The 18350-nt window shown below is 47.4% G+C and overlaps 6 protein-coding genes across 6 annotated transcripts; 3 read left to right on the forward strand and 3 right to left on the reverse strand.

Annotated features, from left to right (window-relative positions):
- Positions 1 to 640: 640 nt before the first annotated feature.
- Positions 641 to 1720, reverse strand: FSST1_001046 (L-asparaginase II; the record flags this gene model as incomplete). The annotated part of the gene is made up of 1 exon (XM_083224381.1): positions 641 to 1720. One exon carries the CDS (start codon positions 1718 to 1720, stop codon positions 641 to 643), a length of 1080 nt encoding a protein of 359 aa, XP_083091228.1.
- A 1037-nt stretch (positions 1721 to 2757) lies between these two features.
- Positions 2758 to 3253, forward strand: FSST1_001047 (uncharacterized protein; the record flags this gene model as incomplete). The annotated part of the gene is made up of 3 exons (XM_083224392.1): positions 2758 to 2772; positions 2837 to 3186; positions 3247 to 3253. The coding sequence occupies 3 exons, from the start codon at positions 2758 to 2760 to the stop codon at positions 3251 to 3253; spliced, it is 372 nt and encodes a 123-aa protein (XP_083091229.1).
- A 2756-nt stretch (positions 3254 to 6009) lies between these two features.
- On the reverse strand, positions 6010 to 7360 carry FSST1_001048 (uncharacterized protein; the record flags this gene model as incomplete). Its single annotated transcript, XM_083224403.1, has 2 exons — positions 6010 to 6909; positions 6962 to 7360. The coding sequence occupies 2 exons, from the start codon at positions 7358 to 7360 to the stop codon at positions 6010 to 6012; spliced, it is 1299 nt and encodes a 432-aa protein (XP_083091230.1).
- A 1944-nt stretch (positions 7361 to 9304) lies between these two features.
- FSST1_001049 (uncharacterized protein) lies at positions 9305 to 9869 on the forward strand (the record flags this gene model as incomplete). The annotated part of the gene is made up of 4 exons (XM_083224414.1): positions 9305 to 9321; positions 9412 to 9495; positions 9554 to 9678; positions 9730 to 9869. The coding sequence occupies 4 exons, from the start codon at positions 9305 to 9307 to the stop codon at positions 9867 to 9869; spliced, it is 366 nt and encodes a 121-aa protein (XP_083091231.1).
- A 1400-nt stretch (positions 9870 to 11269) lies between these two features.
- FSST1_001050 (SNF2 family N-terminal domain-containing protein) lies at positions 11270 to 14300 on the forward strand (the record flags this gene model as incomplete). Its single annotated transcript, XM_083224425.1, has 7 exons — positions 11270 to 11528; positions 11580 to 11630; positions 11683 to 11717; positions 11796 to 11888; positions 11948 to 12379; positions 12426 to 14007; positions 14071 to 14300. 7 exons carry the CDS (start codon positions 11270 to 11272, stop codon positions 14298 to 14300), a joined length of 2682 nt encoding a protein of 893 aa, XP_083091232.1.
- Positions 14301 to 14763: 463 nt separating this feature from the next.
- Positions 14764 to 16882, reverse strand: FSST1_001051 (ATP synthase regulation protein NCA2-domain-containing protein; the record flags this gene model as incomplete). The annotated part of the gene is made up of 2 exons (XM_083224435.1): positions 14764 to 16753; positions 16866 to 16882. The coding sequence occupies 2 exons, from the start codon at positions 16880 to 16882 to the stop codon at positions 14764 to 14766; spliced, it is 2007 nt and encodes a 668-aa protein (XP_083091233.1).
- Between the last annotated feature and the right edge of the window lie 1468 nt (positions 16883 to 18350).

An 18350-nucleotide genomic window follows, 5' to 3' on the forward strand; every position in this document is an offset into this window, starting at 1 on the left:
CCCCATGCCTTCTGCCTACATTTTGTATGTATCTTAGGACCTGGGACTAATTCATTAACAACCGAACAAGGGCTGTCGAGAATGACATTCTTCAACAACGGCTTGATAATTTCCACCAACGACAAATCATCGATGACTTCTGTCTCTAGCGCAGTAGCATTGCCTAAACAAAGCATGAGATCAATTTGGAGCATTCCCCGCGTTACTAGCTAGGGTTTGCGTCGATCTGGGGTTGTGAAGGCGGAGTGCGGAGTTGGCACACGATGGGAAAGAGACTTCATCTTGAGTTGAAAAGGCATCGTGTATTGATGATATTGCTTTCATAGACTCTGTGGCAGTTCATGCTGACTAAATACGCCAAGCTTGTCGGAGATGCTTCGTATCTCGGGCTTCATGTTTGCTTAGAAGAACTTTCCAAGTAGTTGCTATTCTTCTTTCTCAGTAGCAATGCACCATCTTTGTTAGGCAAATTGCCAGTTCAGCCATTGGTAAACAGTAGCACTAACATGATCCATGTCCTGTACTGAATCGGCAAATCATTTCCCCACCAATCATCATCTTCTTCCACACCAGAATCCAACCTCGATTCTCTTTTGGACGCGGAACTCTGTGATATCTGCCGAGATAGGTATCTGCCAGCTTATTCTGTCCCATCGGGGACTAAATTGAAATTAAATCTGGCCAGCCCCGTGACAACATTCATCGTGTTTTTTCTCCTCAAATGGTGAAAACCATCGAGCTCCGCCCTCTGCTCCGCCGTCCCGACTCCCAGCTGTTCAAGGACTTCAGCGACTACTGCGTATAAGATTTCAAGATTTCCATCCTCGACCTTTGCAGCAATACCAATTGCGCCTGTTGCCCCAAGACGTCGAGTATCTGCTGATTCTCTGATACCGACCCCGTAACAAGCGTCGGCACCAACCTTGCCGAACAGTTGCCCCTTGTAGCTCTGCATGAGCACAGTGCAGAAACGTCCTGTTCCGCCGACTTGTTCAGGATGTTGTGTCATGGCATTGAAAACGCGTGCGAGGTTGTAAGTTCTCTGTGTTGTTGCCACATGGGTTTCGATAGCGTCTGCTGCTTCTGCAAAGATGGCAAAACTGTTGGCCATGTCGTAGAGAGGATACGCTGGCGCTGGGAGGTTGCATCCATCAACACCCCATCCGACTTGTTTTGGGTCGACTGACAGTTCTTCAACAATTCTCTTGACTTCAAGCTGCATAGGATGATCGAATTGATGGTAGTTTTGCACTTCGGCGCCCAATGTCTCGGCACCTGCCATCATAGCGACATGTTTTCCAGAACAATTGTTACAGATACCTGTCGGTTCGAATCCAGCTTTGATCCATGCTCGATTCACTTCCTCTGAAACTGCAGGATGACCGCCACATTGAAGATCCTTTTCCTCGGCTCTGATTTTGCTGAGCATAGTCTTGGCGCGCGCAATATGAAAGTCCTCACTGTTGTGTGAAGCACACATAAGGGCCAAATCAGCATCGTTGAATCCAAATTTTTCAACTGCGCCGGTCTCAATGACAGCTAAAGCTTGAGCGGGCTTGGCTGCTGATCGAGAGAGAGTTATTCGAGAAGGGTTTCCAGCTGAAAAGAGGATGTTTCCTTTTGTGTCGGTCACTGCGATATGTACGCCATGGGTGTTTTCGATAATGCCACCTCGATCAGTGACCACACAATCTTGGTCGGGCAGTGTCATTCGGGTCATTTTGGACTCAAGTTTATGATGAGTAGATGATTGTCAAGTTCTGGTCTTCGTCTTGCCCTGTATATTTTGCGACCAGTAAGCAACAGGTCAACTACTCACTAGTATCTAGTCTTTATATACTTATGTAGATATGTCGCATATTCCTTGCATCTCAAAGGCCAGCCAATCAAGCAATGTCAAGTGCCTCGTGAGTCACAGCGCGAGGACGTGGATGGAATCTTCGTATTTGACGGTGAAAGGAAGGTGCTTGAGCTGGTAATAAAACATCGAATGCTCATCCCGAATAAGCGACTCGGAAAACTGCCTGATCAGGAGTATAACTTGAATGTTTATTCTGATGATCAGATTGGCCATGACTCACAACAGAAGCGAATCAGAATTGACGGCTTCAACCCCCAATAAACTTTGAGACACAATTATCGGGAATAAATGAAATTATGGAACCTAAGAATGGAGACTTTTGGGGTTGTTCCTGGTGCCAACGTTAGTGAGTTTCAGTACTAGGTACCTAAGGTAAGTAGCCTCCACGTGACCCGACCCGAAACACCCAAATTTCCAACGGTTGGTGTCTTGACCGTTGTACGTATTGAACTATCATCTCTCTCGACAAGGTCTCAGACTAAAAATGTTATTAAATGACGGGACGGAACATTATCAACCTCTATTATGGACTTATGCCAAGTCGATAAACTGGCTAAACTATAAACGAATTCTCCTATTCCATCATTTTTAGCATCGTTACGTTACCAGCCACACCCACTACGTCACATCGATGCTGTGATCCCTGTCTGCAGTACAGAGAAACAGGATTCTAGACCCATCGATACCTGGCAGAGTCGTTTTTATGACGATTTGCGCGTCAGCCTCTGTTCTTGTTTGAGGGGAACAAGAGAAAGCAGGAAAATATTTATCTGCGAGTTTACATATATTTAACAATTCTATTGTATCTGGTGGAGTTTCTCTATCCTTCTCTCTACATCTTTCCTCTACCACCTCTTCAATCAATCACCAGACTCCCACCACACACTACCGCCAACATGTCGTCATCTTCCGTATGTACCTCGACTCTACCACAACCCAACCGATCATCGCGCAGCCACTAACTTCCCTTATCAGGCCGAGCAGAGAAGCGATCTCGAAGAGGAGCAGGTCGATCAGGAGAAGCCTCAGCGCAAGACAAAGACCAAGAAGTCCAAGGGCGAGCGACGCAAGCGACGTGCCCGATTCGATGACTATGATGACGAGCAGGACAACAGCCAGATGGCCCAGAGCAACTACAACACTCAGCAACAGCAGATGCAACAGCAACAACAACAGCAGCAACAGCAGCAGATGCAGCAGCAACAGCAACAGCAGGGTGGTGGTGGCGGAAAGAGTGATGCTCTCAGTCTGCATCTCGAGTTGAACCTCGAGATTGAGATTCAGCTTAAGGCAAGAATCCATGGTGATCTTACCTTGTGTCTGCTGTAAGTTCCCTCTTGGCATCGCGATCAATTGCCTAAAATGATCATTACTAACACTCGCAGCAACTAAACACCATGGCTCGGTGTACTATTATAATGTTCATAAACACTGCCTATGGATGACAAACGACTGTTGGAATTAAACACGGCGTTGGGGTTTATGACTGGATTGCATTTCCTTGGATATATACATATACACACACATGTGCTGGTACTCAAACAATTCTCTAGCATGTCCCATCAGGGACATAGCATGACTATTTTATATACTTATTTTTATCAACCATTCAAATCTTCATCAATGTTATAGACAAGATCAAGCTAGCGACGGTTGACAAGCGCTCGGTCACAGGCTAATCATGAGGATATCAGATACGCGATGCTAGCTCCTTGGAGCGTCGCACGGTGATCAACTAGCGCTTCACGACAAGACTGATCTTCGGGTCCAATAAAGATCAGATCTAGCCTAGCCTAGAGTACGTATCGTTCACCAGCCACGTCAGCCATCTTGTCATTCTGACACGCGACTCCATAGTCCGATCGTCACAATGCTGTATTATGGTGTTTCTCCATGTTTTGACAACGAAGACAGAATCGCGATAACTTGGTCAAGTCTACCCTGTAGATATTGGCAGGGCCGTCAACTAGATAGTACTTGCGACTCAGTAAGCTGAGTCTCCTTTTAGTGTGCCCGTTGCAGTAGAAGCATATGCGTATTTTTCAATAACAAGTTCGTGATTCCGTTTCTAGGGTTGGCATTTACCAAAACTCTATTCAAGCCTCTGAATACCTGCTCCAAGTACAGTATATCAGTGACACCGCTTTTGAATTCTTTCGAGCCACAGAGAATTCAAGTTTTGTACCAGTACCCCGAATGTATCGGCACAGACACGATATCTATCTTAACGGCCTCCTCTATCAGATTTGGCCCGGTGTTCTGACGATTGAAAAACTGAATTCCACAGCTCACAATCAATATGAAACAAGCCAATCAATCATTTGTATGAAGTTAAAGCAATGTTGTCACAGGTCTAAAAGTAGAGCTGGAATGACACCGAACGACTAACGATTTTTCTCCTTCCAACCTATCGATCACCTTTCCATGGGGGAAAAGGGTACCATAGACCTCGCAATGTTACAAAAAGAGACAGACAGTAAGATGCGAATTTAGAGTAACAACAGACTTAATTTATTACATCGAATAAACACAAAACCAGGTCCGTGAGACGACTGTAAGCTTACGAAAACAGTCGATTTACTATATCTAACACTTGGCCTAGAAATGCCATTTAATTTGAATCAGCTGAATTTCGAGCGGCTGAGGTGTGGAATTGGTCTGATATGCAGACAAGGTTGACTCTGTGGGGATAAATACCAACAAAATGTGGATTCCGTATTTATTATATGCCGAAGCTGAATATGAAAAGCTACTTCAGCTTTGCTTTTTCCACAAGATCTGGATACCGATTTTCCTCGGCATGCTACTCATCGGTTGAGAATAGAAACGAAATGGGGCTTCGGATGCTGATATCGGATGATCATTGCATACACACCGTTGAAAAAGACTTGATTTGCTTACATATTAGCATGGAAGACGCGGTTAAATGGAAGATCTAGATGCCCATGTCTTGGATTTCAGTCCCGTTCATCTCCAATACTACATATTCCCAAGGATCTCGTACGGCTCCGATGCAGGCCACACGGGATGCAAGTCATGCGGAGGCGCGGGACTGGCCGAGTGGATATTTCGGTGTTCAGAAGGTCAGTGCAAGGTCAAGGGCTCATAAGACTGAGAAGCTGTATTAAGTTAATGAGAGCTTCATTCATGTATACACTGACCCATGACTTTGAGCGCGGTTTTTCTCGGGCTGATCACAGAGCAAATGTCTCACTCTCGTGCGTCACGCATAACCGCTCGCCCTAGATCAGTTCTGGAACCTTGAGCTCATAAATTAATCTCTCTAGATCCTGGTCCTTGTATTTAGTATTATTCCCCTCGTCCACTCTTTAAAGTCTAGTCAGTCTGAACAAGAAATCGCCATTACTAATCGAGTAACCTTGTTCAGGTTTTCTGGAGGGTTACATGATCACCATCTCCATCAACAGCAGAATCTAGAATGGCCAGGGCCAGGTCATGGGTCTACTACATGAAAGAAACAGTTCAATGTTTACGCTGTCGCTGAGCCACGAGGAGTGATCTACGAGACAAAGAGTGTCGCACGGGGGCTTAAGCCTGAAACAGATTGACGAGAAAATCGAAAGATTTTGGAATATCCTCATGTGTTTTTTCTCCGTTTCTTATTCTAGAACAAGCAAAGAATATTCGGATTCTCTTTGCCTCCAAATTCCTTTTGTCCCTTTCGGCTCGGGAGTGTCTGATTTGGAGCTTCCGAATTGAGCAGCTGTTACAGGCCTCGTTCTGCACAGTTTTCGTGGTGCATCGCAAGGGATGCTTGCCTTGGTCTTGCAGCCTTACCTGACCTTGTCTTCACTTCGAGCTTGATCCTTGTCTTAGGGGTGGCTGGCTACAAAAGAACTTCGGGGGCCGGATAGAAAACCGGATGCGCGACAACTCATCAGCGACATACTCATAGAGACCCCGGCTGTTACCTGGTCGATCATCACTACCATAGAACCCAATTAAGTGATGTGTTGACGGTAGATGTAAGTTTTCATTACCAATCATAAAAGTACAATCTCCCGTAGTAGCCAAGATGTTCCCGACTAGGTCTATAGCACAATAGTTTCCCCCTTTGCTATCATGATAACCAAATCAAAAACGCCATTGAACCAAAAGCACATTTCCAACCCCTAAAATACCACGTATCAGCCCTCTTCAACAGTGGGCTTCCTGTATGGGCCTGCTTCACTTGCTGAATCGTTCTTCTTATGCTCCTTGTCCTTTCCCTTTTCTCTCTCGCCCCCCCACACAGAGCTTGCGACTGTGGCCTCTTCATCATTGTTTGTTGTTTCAGTCATCTTTTTGGCCAATGAAAAGATGGAAAAGTCCTGGCTGAGACTGGTCAGAATGCTCTCATCAGAACCTCCCTCACTCTTTGTAGGGCTATCAAGTTTGAGGCGGCTAAGGGCATCGGCGATACGTTTCTTCTTAGCCTCCTTCGAATCTGGATCAAGCAAATTTGAATTCTTCACCTCAGAGTTGTGAGTGGGCGAGGGTGGCTCAGCACCAGGATGACGACCAGTTGCCATGAACTCGGCCTTCTCAGCCTCTTCCTTGGCAGTCTGCTCCTTGTGCTGCTTCATCTTTTCATCCACCGTCTTGGGTGCATTGGGATCAGGTACGGGCTTAGGCTCCTTCTTCTCTCGGCGAGTTAGCTCCACCTCGAGAACTCGAGTACCCATGGCAACCTTTGATCTCAGGCCATCGTCATCGCGATCGTAATAGAGTGCCCAGATGCCTGGAAGTTCTTCTACGGCGCAGAAGCCCTCCCAATTTTCGCACGTCATGCGACGATCTTGTTTGGTGCAGTCAAAAGGACCAGTGATGTGGCCTTCAGTATCCACACGCACTCCGTATTTGACTTCGTACGTGTTCTTGTCAATGTAGATCCAGTTCAAGAAAGGAGGGTCGTCACTGATGGTAGTGACTAGACCTTCGTACTCTAAGTCAGGAAAAGGCAGGAAGTATCCCGAGAATGCGTAGCCTTTGCTGATACTGTTCTTGGGATCATGGTTGTAAAGAGGATGTTCATTGGCAATATAAAGCTACCAAAACAAGTCAGTGATGTTTCTTTTTAGGCTTATAGCAGTAACGTACCTTTGAATCTTTCAAGACAACCAACTTGTTGTTAATATCACGACTTCTGATAGAAGGCTTGACGCAAGATACGACCAAGTTGCAGCGTCGAGCACGATGTTCTTCACGTTTCGTCTTGCTCTGACTCTGACGAATTGCCTCTTGCGTGCCGAGCATGGCAGGGCAAACAGTGAGAGCAAGGAGCATTGGAATCGCCATAATGACTTTGTCTTTGTTGTCCTTCTGGACGGCTTCCTTGAGCTTTTCGACTTCCTCTAGGAGCTTCTGCTTACACAAGCGACTTAAAAGATTCTGGAGATTACTTTGGGCTGAGTGTGAATCTTGGTTGGGCTGTGATGTGAAGGACGAAGATGAGTATGTTGAATCAACGTTAGGACAGGAAGGTGAGGGGGGTGACATTGAACGTCGTCGGACAAGTGGCAATATTTGCCGTGGCAAAAGAGAAACCAAACAAGGAATAATGCACCGTTAGGGTTGGGGGTGATGGGTTGAATGCGAGACACGCACGAGGCACAATATGGAGGGGAGGGTAGTGTTATTCCAGGATGCTATAGGTATAGTAATCTCATTCAGAGATTATACAAAGTGGTATAGTATCTTGCACGCGTAATTGTATTGTTTATTGAGTACTCAGTAGTTAATCTATAGGACAGATTCGAGTAGTCGGAGAGACAAATGAGTCTCAGTACTACACACTACTTACCAGCCAAGACTACAACATTGTTGCAGAGACCAGGATAATTACGTGTCATAACATCTTGCGCATGAGCGGATTGCCGGTGTTTCCCGACAGAATCATGCCATTCTTTCCGATGCGTGCTACGTTAGGACTTTCAAATTGGGATCAAAAAGAAAGGTTAGGAGTCAGGGACCTTGATCCCTGTCGATACGGAGTCGAGATTGAACAACCACACATAATGTGAAACATAACTCAGGCACGGGTACCCCTGTCTATTTGCATGCCTAAAACGCAACCTTATGGACTCAACATAACTCTAAGCGAAGCGTTAGGAGAGAGACCCCTGCTTTGAGCTGGAGATTCATCAACAATCTTTACCACAAACGTCGTGTTTCGGGCATTTAAGGTGCGTTTAAGGCCAAGCAAGGTTGTTTCTGCTATCGAATAGTAATCAGTTAGGTCGAATGCATTATGATATGAGCGAATCCATTGTCATGGCTACCAATTGAACCGGCTTCTTTCCGGTCCCCAACTAGAGAATCTCTTCGTAGAATATCACATTGCGCCGGTACTTCCCGCACCGACAGACACAATAGACACGCAGACCTTGTATTGTTTCTCAGCTCCAATTAACTAATTCATTACTACCCTTGTTTCCCCAGGACAGGATCTGTGACTAGTACCGCTACAGCACAAGCCAACATCGGATGATATCTCCAGAGGCGTGTCACGCAGATGCCCCTCTTTGTTGTTTCTACCACTTAGCATCTGCTCTTCTGTAACCAGCCTCGACTCTTGTGTATTGTCCCTTTTTGGCTCGTGTTATGCTTTGCTTATGTGTGGCCTTATTCTGATTGACAGCCCATTCCTCATACCGGATCTGAATACCCGTAACAGACGAGGGCCCCCTTGCGACCCTGAATGTCTAGCCCCAGGTCTGATAGAGAACACTCGGACCTACCAAGTCTCTTTTTGTTCTCGAATGTATGGATATGCACCTGCGGCTGCGGCTGAAGTAGCCCCCGTCTGCCCGTCTAGATTCCTGACAATATTTCCCACATGGATGTGGACTCGAACATGGGTAGCCTTGCACGCATCGCATGTTATCGTGGAGCGTCAATCTAGACTGTTCATTGGAAGTAGCCCCAGGATCTTATCCTCAGCTACGCAGTTTTACCTACCTGGATACTGTATACAGGCAACCTGGACCTGGTACTTCAGTGTGAGACAGCATGAGTAGTTGAGTTGGGCTAGACTGAACAACGCATCGAAGCCATCGCGTCGAATTCACTACTGCCGCATACAGTAATGCTTGTACAGACGGTGCCAGCCAAACCCCTTTCGTCTACAATTTTCGGCATCGGGGTGTTTCGCAATGAAGATCATACTGCAAGGTGTGGTGTAGTGTAGTATGGATACAGACTCAGATATCGCAATTCTGATCTGGGCGGACATAGGCAAATGTCACCCCTTCCTAGGTCCAAATCTTCTATATAAGATGGGCTCTCCTTCAACTTCTTACCTTTTCATCTCATCAGCACTCACCATCCAATCCATTCAACAATCATCTACTTAAGCTTCAGCCTCGATCATCATCACCACTACCTCAATCAACTTACAAACATCTTTGACAATCTTTGTCCAACACCACCCAACCTAACACAATGTCTGCCCCTACTTCGTAAGCATCCCTCTTCTCTTACTCCTTCGGTCACCAGCCATGACTACAATGTCAAACTCTCAAAGAAAGTCTAAAGACTGATTAACTTAGCACCGCTTCTCCCCCTCCTACCTCTGACCTTCCCTTTGCCAACCTTCCCTCTTCCCCTGCCCCTGGTCGCAACTCCACTACTGCGTAAGCACACTCTTCATTCTGGCATCAAGCAATTCACTAACCATTTCCACTCTCATAGTCTGTCCAAGCCTGCCTACGCCTCCGACTCTGACTCTGACGGTCAAGCTCGAGGTGGTCGCCGCAGCCAGAAGCAGCAGTTCGTTGTTCCTCTTCCCACCTCTACCGGTCTCTCTCAGCCCGCTGGTAAGTTTTTCTCTTTGATTCCATGTTAGATCCTACTCACACAGCTCTCAGGTCAACTTCTCAAGGGTGCAACCGACGAGAATGGCAACCAAAAGTCCGCCGCTCTACTTGTCGGTATCAAGCTCGACCTTGAGGCCGAGGTCCACTTGACTGCCCGAGTCAAGGGAGACATCTGCATTGGACTTTACTAGACGACGGCCATGCCTTCTGCTTCAACTTCGACTTCTGAGTTCATGTGCTGGGTGATTTGGTCGCAGAACATAGCCGGTGGCCATGCTATGATGATGAATGGAATACCTCAAGGTACCTGACTCTCTGGACGAGCTGGCAAACAGATTGGGGTGTTAAAAAATGGATGGGATTTCTTTTTACTCTGGACTGGCATATAAAACTTGTAGCTAGGATTAATAATAACCCTTTGCTACTGCTTTGTCTCTTCTGACTGAATTGTCGATAACCCTCAGCAATTGCCAAGAGGCTCAGTCTCTTAGAGACAGCTGCGATATCATCTCCCGAGTTGAAGAAAACTTGACATGATTTGCCTGCCCATTAAGCTATATTCGCCGTCGATGAAAGCATAGTCGCTAGTGGTCATTAACACAATCCATGTCGAGCCAAGACTTCCCCTGTCGCTTTTTCAGGGTCCGTATCGTCAGCCACCGACAGTCTCAGAGAAAAGGTTATAACGGCTGAACGGCCATCAATCGTCACCCTTGAGGGCTTCAAGAGTGGGATTGCTTCGTAATAATTCTCCGAAAGATCGTAAGATGATAACTCGATACGTGTACAGGCTGCGCCGCGACCCTGTGTGAGGAGAGTATCAATTTCAGATGGCTTTACAGGAGCAGAAGAGGTTTCAATTGAGATGAATTAGGCATTTCGCTTCTCAATTTTGAGCATGTTTCCTCTGACCCTATGGACAGGGTTGTTGACCAGATTGCCTAACCTGGCGGTTCAGGATAATTCATCAAGACTGCGCTCAGGATGACATGAAGGCTGGAGAATATTGATTAAATTAAGAATTTTTGGAATGTTTACAATATATTGTTAGTCTATATATAGTACCTACCTAGCTAAGTAGGCAGACTTTCAGTTAGTAGCTTTTCGTAGTGGATGGGAGAGGCAAATGCATACCTGATTTTTATAGGCTTAGTTATAGCACAAGCTTATAAGCAACCCAACTTGGGCGAAACAAACTCTGTAAAATTATGGGGACATCTCCCACGCCGCTTGCGTTCATGGCCCAAGGGACAGTGAAAGAAAAAATAAAAAAAAATAAAAAAAGGAAGGACTTGCAGTTAATGGAACAATTATTCTCTTCATTCCATGCTCTATTATGCAATCGTTCACTGCCGAGGTTTTAAGTTTGTCGGGTTATTTGATTGATCCGCTACCGGCAAAGAAGCAAGTTCCGTGACGCGCCTTCGAAGGCAGGGTACTAAGGTACGAAGCATTCGAAGCAGTGCAAGAGGAAAGAGAAGATCTCCACTTTCATTAAACCAGGTACCTACCAAGCAAGAGAAGAAGGAGAAACCGGTTCTTCTTTCATTTCTTTTCCCCAGTATTTCGCAATTCTTGCGATATCGCCAGCATGCCGAAACCAGCCAAACGCACGCATGAGTTTATCGACCTTACAAGTGACGATGAAAGCGAGACGCGTCAAAAACGGCCCGCTCTAAACGGTCCATCCGGTCAACACCAAAGCCAAAACCATCCCGGACAAGGTGGAACTAGTGTCTATGGAGGCGGTTCTTCATCACAAAATGCTCCATCATCTACAGCTGAACCCGATTATCTTGACCTGACTCAGGACGATGAAGGCCCTCCCCTGGAACTCTATGGGACATTTCGTACGCCACATACATCACACATCACGACATATGTGACCTAACGTTGTACAGATGGGAAGATTGTCGGCGTAAGATATTACCAAGGATACGCATCACCTGGAGGTATACTTTTCTCTTCTTTCGTCTGTCTATCAAAATACTTACAGGTACACAGAAGCTGTTCTCTGTAGACGAGAACCCACCAACGCGGTTCGTAATACTCCAAGTGGCCTTATTGCCTCTTGTCTCAGCGAAATAGCCTGATTGACCACATCTGACCTGCTGCAGTACGACCGAAATGCTATTCGAGTGGACAATGTCGTTGGTGATCAAATCGGCCATCTGCCGCGTAAAGTTGTAGAGAAAATCGCCCCATATGTGGTAAGACAGACTATCATGCACGCACACTTGGAAAGCCACTTTTCTGACGAAGAACTTAGGATTGCGGTGACATCGTTCTCGAAGCCCAGCTCACGGGCGAAAAGGCCTTCTATGACTGCCCAATTAAGCTCTTCTTCTATGGATCGAGCGACCCGCGGGAGCGTTCCAGGATCGAGGAGCTACTCAAGAAAGACAAGCTAGTCAAGGCTACGGAACTCAAGAACACTAGAAAGGAAGCTGAGGCCCGCAAGAACGCTGCGTTGGGCTTGATGAATGGCTGCTCGACCCATGGGGTCGGTTCAGAACTTGCTGTTCCCCAGAAACCAGAGATCACTTTGGATAATGTCCTCCAGAAGAGTGAGGCTGTCGAGATGCGTCAGGGTGGCGACGCCATCAAGTCACTTGCGATTGGTGAGGATGAGTTGGAGAAGATGCCAATGGCTGAGCAGCCCGAAGATTTGAAGGCACAACTCTTGCCATACCAGCTACAGGTATGTTTTCCCGCGCTAAATGGCGGACTTAACTAACTTGTCGAAGGGATTGGCTTGGATGACTTCCAAGGAGAACCCTCAGCTCCCAGCTGAGGGCTCTAAAGACTCTGTACAGCTCTGGCTGCATCAATCCAAGAAGAAGTTCTTTAACGTTGCGTCTGGATTTGTAACAAACATAGCACCGAAGTTGCTCTCAGGAGGTATCCTTGCCGACGACATGGGTTTGGGCAAAACCCTCCAGATCATCAGCTTGATCCTAACTGGCGGCAAGGGCCCGACCCTCATTGTTGCACCTGTCAGTGTCATGAGTAATTGGAGTCAACAGATCAAACGACATGTCCGCGGGGACAAGCAGCCCAGCATAATCACGTATCATGGTAGCGAAAAGGCAACTGCGAAACAGCTTCAGGGCTACGACGTCGTGATCACCAGCTATGGAAGGCTTGCCAGAGAGCGTGACCAAGGCGTGAAGAGAGCCTTGACCTCGCAAGACATCAAGTGGCGTCGAGTGGTTCTCGATGAGGGTCACACTATTCGAAACTCCAGTACCAAGGTAGCTCAAGCTGCCTGTGAGATCAATACAGAGTCTCGCTGGGTTTTAACAGGAACGCCAATTGTCAACTCGGTCAAAGATCTGTACTCTCTCATCAAGTTCCTTCACATCGCTGGAGGTATCGAACAGTCCGAAATCTTTAACGCTCAAATCACCCGTAGACTTGCTGTTGGAGATAAGACTGGCGAAAAACTTCTCCAGGCCCTCATGCATGACCTTTGTCTCCGTCGCAAAAAGGATATGAAATTTGTGGACCTCAAGCTTCCAGCCAAAAAGGAGTATGTCCATAGAATTCAGTTCCGAAAGGATGAGAAACGCAAGTACGATGCGTTGTTGGATGAAGCCAGAGGTGAACTCGAACAGTGGCAGGCAGGTTCCCAAGTGGGCCAAAAAGGACGCTTCCAAAACGTACTGGAGCGCCTGCTTCGCCTTCGACAAATCTGCAATCATTGGACACTTTGTAAGGAGCGCGTCAGCGATATTCTTAAGCTACTTGAAGAACACGAAGTGGTTCCGCTCAACGACAAGAACCGCGGCCTCCTCCAGGAAGCCCTGCGCCTGTATATCGAAAGCCAGGAGGAATGTGCTATCTGCTACGACAACCCAAATGACCATGTCATTACTACCTGTAAGCACGTGTTCTGCCGGGGTTGTATCATTCGTGCTATTCAAATCCAGCACAAATGTCCGATGTGTCGGAACAAGCTTGACGAGACCAGCCTTCTTGAGCCAGCGCCCGAAGACGCAGGCGACGAGGACAATTTCGATGCTGAGTCACAGAGCTCCAAGACGGAGGCGATGATGCAGATCCTCAAGGCTACCATGCGAAAGGAGGGCTCCAAGGTCGTTGTCTTCTCTCAGTGGACATCCTTCCTCAATATTGTTGAGGCGCAGCTCAAAGCCGAGGGGATGGGATACACACGCATCGACGGTAGCATGAAGGCGGATAAGCGTGACAAGGCTATAGAAGCTCTCGACAGTGACGCCAAGACACGAGTCATGCTTGCCAGTCTCGCAGTTTGCAGCGTTGGTCTCAACCTCGTAGCCGCCGACACCGTCATTCTTTCCGATAGCTGTGAGTTCCCTCAATCTTATACATTCTTAGATAGATCCTTATTAACTAACACTATGTCTACAGGGTGGGCGCCAGCCATCGAAGATCAAGCCATCGACCGCGTCCACCGTCTCGGACAGACCCGTGAGACGACTATCTTCCGCCTCGTTATGGAGGGCTCAGTGGAGGAGCGGGTGCTTGATGTGCAGAGCGAGAAGCGAGAGTTGGTGACCAAGGCGTTCCAGGAGAAGAACTCGAGGAACAAAAAGCGTGAGAATACTCGCGCAGCAGATATTTCGAAGTTATTGGGCTAGGCAATTAATATTGGTTTCGGGCGCGTAGGTCAGGGAATTTGTGGTAGCGTATATAACGATAAATTACAAAACGCGGGAAAGGCGTCAGGGAATGCAGCGTTGGGGTATCAGGAAAGTTGTTTGCCAAGAACATAAGAGACGAAACTTAGTAGTGATCAACTTAGGTATGCTACTTGAATCAAACTTGTTATGTTATTTATTTCTATCCTCTCAAGCTAAGAGGTCAGCTTTTCTGTTTCCCCCTACAGGTACTCCGTAGGTGCCTGATATATGCAGGCATGACGCTGCCGAGACTGTTGAAGCTCTAAGTCGAAACAAAGAGTTGTATTCCTACTCATCAGCCGTTTATGCAATCCAGCTATCTAATGTATAGAGTACAATAAGAATGTTTCCACCTGCCCAGAAAAAGCCAGTATACATAGAATATTGTGACGCTCATGACAAGTAACCATGTAACAACTGCTTAATGGAGCCATCTTGCATAAGCCCATCGAATACGCTCCAATGACCTGGTCTGCAACTGAATCCCCTTCATGTTAGACAGGTCGTCCAAGTCCTCAAGGAACTCCCTTCCAATCTCCCGAGGCATGAGCTTATCGACCAGGTTTCTTAAGATGTGGACCTCGGCGAGCAAGAGGCCGTGATCCTTATACGAGAGAAGGTTGGTCTCTGTAGGTCGGGCCTCGGATAAAATGCGGTCGACGTTGCGAAGAACACGGATGGCTTGGCCAGCCTTACGAGTTTGACGCTGCCCAGATCGGCCCCCAAAGACACCACGGAGGTATTGAAACATGCTATATGAAACAAGTACACCTGGAGTAAGACCAACGAAGCCGAAAACAAGCTCCTGACTCTTGAGGAGCGAATCAATGCCAGTCATAGCGACCTCAAGGTCGACCTTTGTCTTCTGAACCTGGATAAGGAGGGATCGCACAAGATCTCCACGGATCGTACCCACGAAAGGGCGTCGTAGATCCTTCTCGAATGCTCGCAGTACAGGGGTAACGTCGCCTTCTGCTACCTTGTGACGGATATCGTCTACTTGAGTATCGGTCAGGATGCTTCCAGTTTCCGTAGCGAAGTGTGGCTTATCAAGAGCAAAGTCAACTACCATACGCTCAAGGCTCTCACGATCGGCCTTGAGGCTGTCCCTGCTCATAATTGCAATCTCGCTAGTCTTGTCATGTCGAATGGTCGAGATAATCTTAGAGGTCGGTTCGATAACCCAATTAAACCAGAAGTCGCGGATAGTCTCACCGAATCCAATAAACCATTCAACAATATCAGCCTTTCGGTTGACCAAGATGCGCAGGACAGTTGTCGAGGAGAGAAGACCTATAGTGGCAGGAAGCCAATAGCGAACAAAGGCACCAGGCCGGCCGTTTTCCTTTGCCAGGGCACGCATGGCAGTCAAATGTTCGGGGAGAGACTCGTCGATGATGCTGAGCAGTCGCCGAGCTAGAATCGCTGGTCGATCGGCCGTGCTACTGCCCTCAATGTGAACAGAGAGCTCAGGATCTTCTTCAACTCCGGCAAAAACCTTGTCCTCAAAATCACTGATATTAACGTCGAGAGTGGACACTTCCTTCAGAACCATATCGATGAGCGCAACACTGCGTTCGACAACACCCTTAAGGTCGTGGTGGTCCTGAAGATCAGCCTTATCGTCGTCAAGACCAAATTGGAGACCCTCATCCATCAATACACCAAGACCACTTGCTGTGATCTCGCGCAGTTTCTTAAGCTGTGCCTGCTTGCGTCGAGCCTCGGAACGAGACAAAGCGACAGGCGACAAGACCCTGCGTTGAATGTTGGCAATTGATCGTTCCCGGACACTGTCTTGCACGATGCCGTAAAACTGAGACCATTGCTGTGATAGACTTGAAGTTGTAGAGTCGACGAGTTCGCCTGGAGCATGGTGGAGAGAACCTGCCTGGATGCGTAATTTGGTAGCAGTGCAGACTTCCTGGGACCAAGCCCAGACCCTCAAAGGGGAAGTCTGGACAGCATAGAGGCTGCTGTAAGAATAAGAGCCCAGTACCTCATCCCAATACCAAATATCATCATTGAGGGGGACGATTTGATCCAAAAGCGTGTCAAGAACAACGCCATGGAGTTGAATGGTGGCTTTGCTCACGAGAAGCCATTCCAGCTCATTCTCATAAGGACTCTTGGCGCCATCAGATTGAGTTTCGTTTACTGAAAGGCTTGCAAGGGCAGGGATGTCAGATGAGATAAGAAGGTCTCTAATACGCCAAGCTGGCAGAAGAGGTTGCGAAGATGAAGTAGTACTCAGAGACTGGATGGTACGAAGCAAGTGATCAAGACGCGGGGTTGAGAAAGCATTAGTCGCAGCAAATCCATGTTCTCCGGTCTCTGAGTGTTCATCCTCAGATGTCACCTCAGATAGAACTGGTAGACGATCAAGGTAGGCGTCAAGCCGCCGTACTTGGCTATGAACACGGTCAGTGGCTTGTTAGGGTTCAATCAGATAGACGAGGGGCAAAGAATGTGAGTGTTTGATGACAAGATGATGAAGTGGAAGTCAAGGGTAGGCAGACGAACTCAGAGACAAGCGTCATGGTAAGACCAAATGATGAGCTTGCTTAGATCTGATAGCTATGAAGCCAAGGGCGAGAACACCACATCAGTCAGCAAAAGCACGACCTGGTAAGACAACAACCCTGTGCCGGGGATGGCAAGAAATGAGACGAGAGCGGGAGCTCTAGAAAGATGGTGGAGAGCTCGGCACACAACCCCGGATGAGTAGCGGATTGCGGCGGTGATTGTGGCGATTTGCGGCCGGGAGGTGAGCGCCGAATCGCGGGGGATACGGACGGGGGCTCGGAGGCTGCGCAGCCGTTGAACTGGGCGTCAGGTCGCGTGCGGATAGCGAGGGTGAGAGTGTGAGTGCAAGCTTCTCGAGAGCTCAACATAACACGAATGCGATGCGGGAGATGAACCAAATGTGGGGAAGCAGGCTATAGCATGATGCCACACATCAAGCCAGGTCCATTAAAATCAAGCAAAAGTGTTGGCTGTCAAAAGAGAGAAGCTGGATCGAATTGCAGCAAGGCTGCCTCCTACCATGTTCTTTACACCGATCAATTGCACTACGCACTACGGGAAGGAACATTGCAATGCAATGCACAATGACCTTGCGACATGACGTGGTGTTCACGAGGAAGGGAAGGAAGGTGTGGATGGTTTGAATTGCTTAGATTGCCCGTTCCGTCTTATTCGTATTCGGATCGAGCTGCCAAGCATCGTAACTCTTCGGTCGCTGTCCAATCACGTGTAATATAATTCTTCGCAAACAACAATAGAATTGCTTGCGAGTGCCAGATTTGTATAGCATTGCATGAGAAATGAATAAATCTGGATGAAATGCCACCACTATGTCTCTAAGGCAGTCAGCTGCGTGTATACTGCACATCTTGGGCAGGCCTTTATCTGGACGTAAGCTGTGAACCATTAATCATGGTTGATGGTGGGTTCGCTATCATAGCAGGTAGCATCATCATTGTAGTATAAGAGAGTTGCATCAAGTAAACATCTCGACTTCTAATATGTGATTGGAATATTCAACTCCAATCTACTTGAAACTTGCTCTACATATTGGCTTCAAGTTAACCTACACCACTACTTTGAGACCTCTCCGTTACAACCCATCACAGTTTCAGACGGAGTTGCTGAGAAGTATCGTATTCGGGATCGCATTCAAGCGTCATGGTATTCGGTACGGCCATGAACTAATCCTAATCCAGTATCATCATAGTACTTTTCGAGCAACAAGCCCACCAGCCTTGAATCGTACTATCTGGGTCGATTAGGTACAAGGGCTTTAATTGAAAAACACCACATTCAATTAAACCTCCGGTGATCGCATGAGATTTGTGAAAGAACAGGAGTGGGCGAGAAAGGTGGGAAAATGTTCTATTCCCAGCTGGAGCCGAAAACGAGACAGAGACAGAGACTACCGCGCCGCGCGGAACAAGGCCCCAAATCTGGAGTTAAGGGGTGGTGGTGTCGTGCGACCCAGTAGATCGG

Source organism: Fusarium sambucinum, chromosome IV (genome assembly GCF_050947815.1).
Source record: "Fusarium sambucinum isolate potato_lamoka chromosome IV, whole genome shotgun sequence".
In the NCBI taxonomy this organism is placed as follows: Eukaryota; Fungi; Ascomycota; class Sordariomycetes; order Hypocreales; family Nectriaceae; genus Fusarium; species Fusarium sambucinum.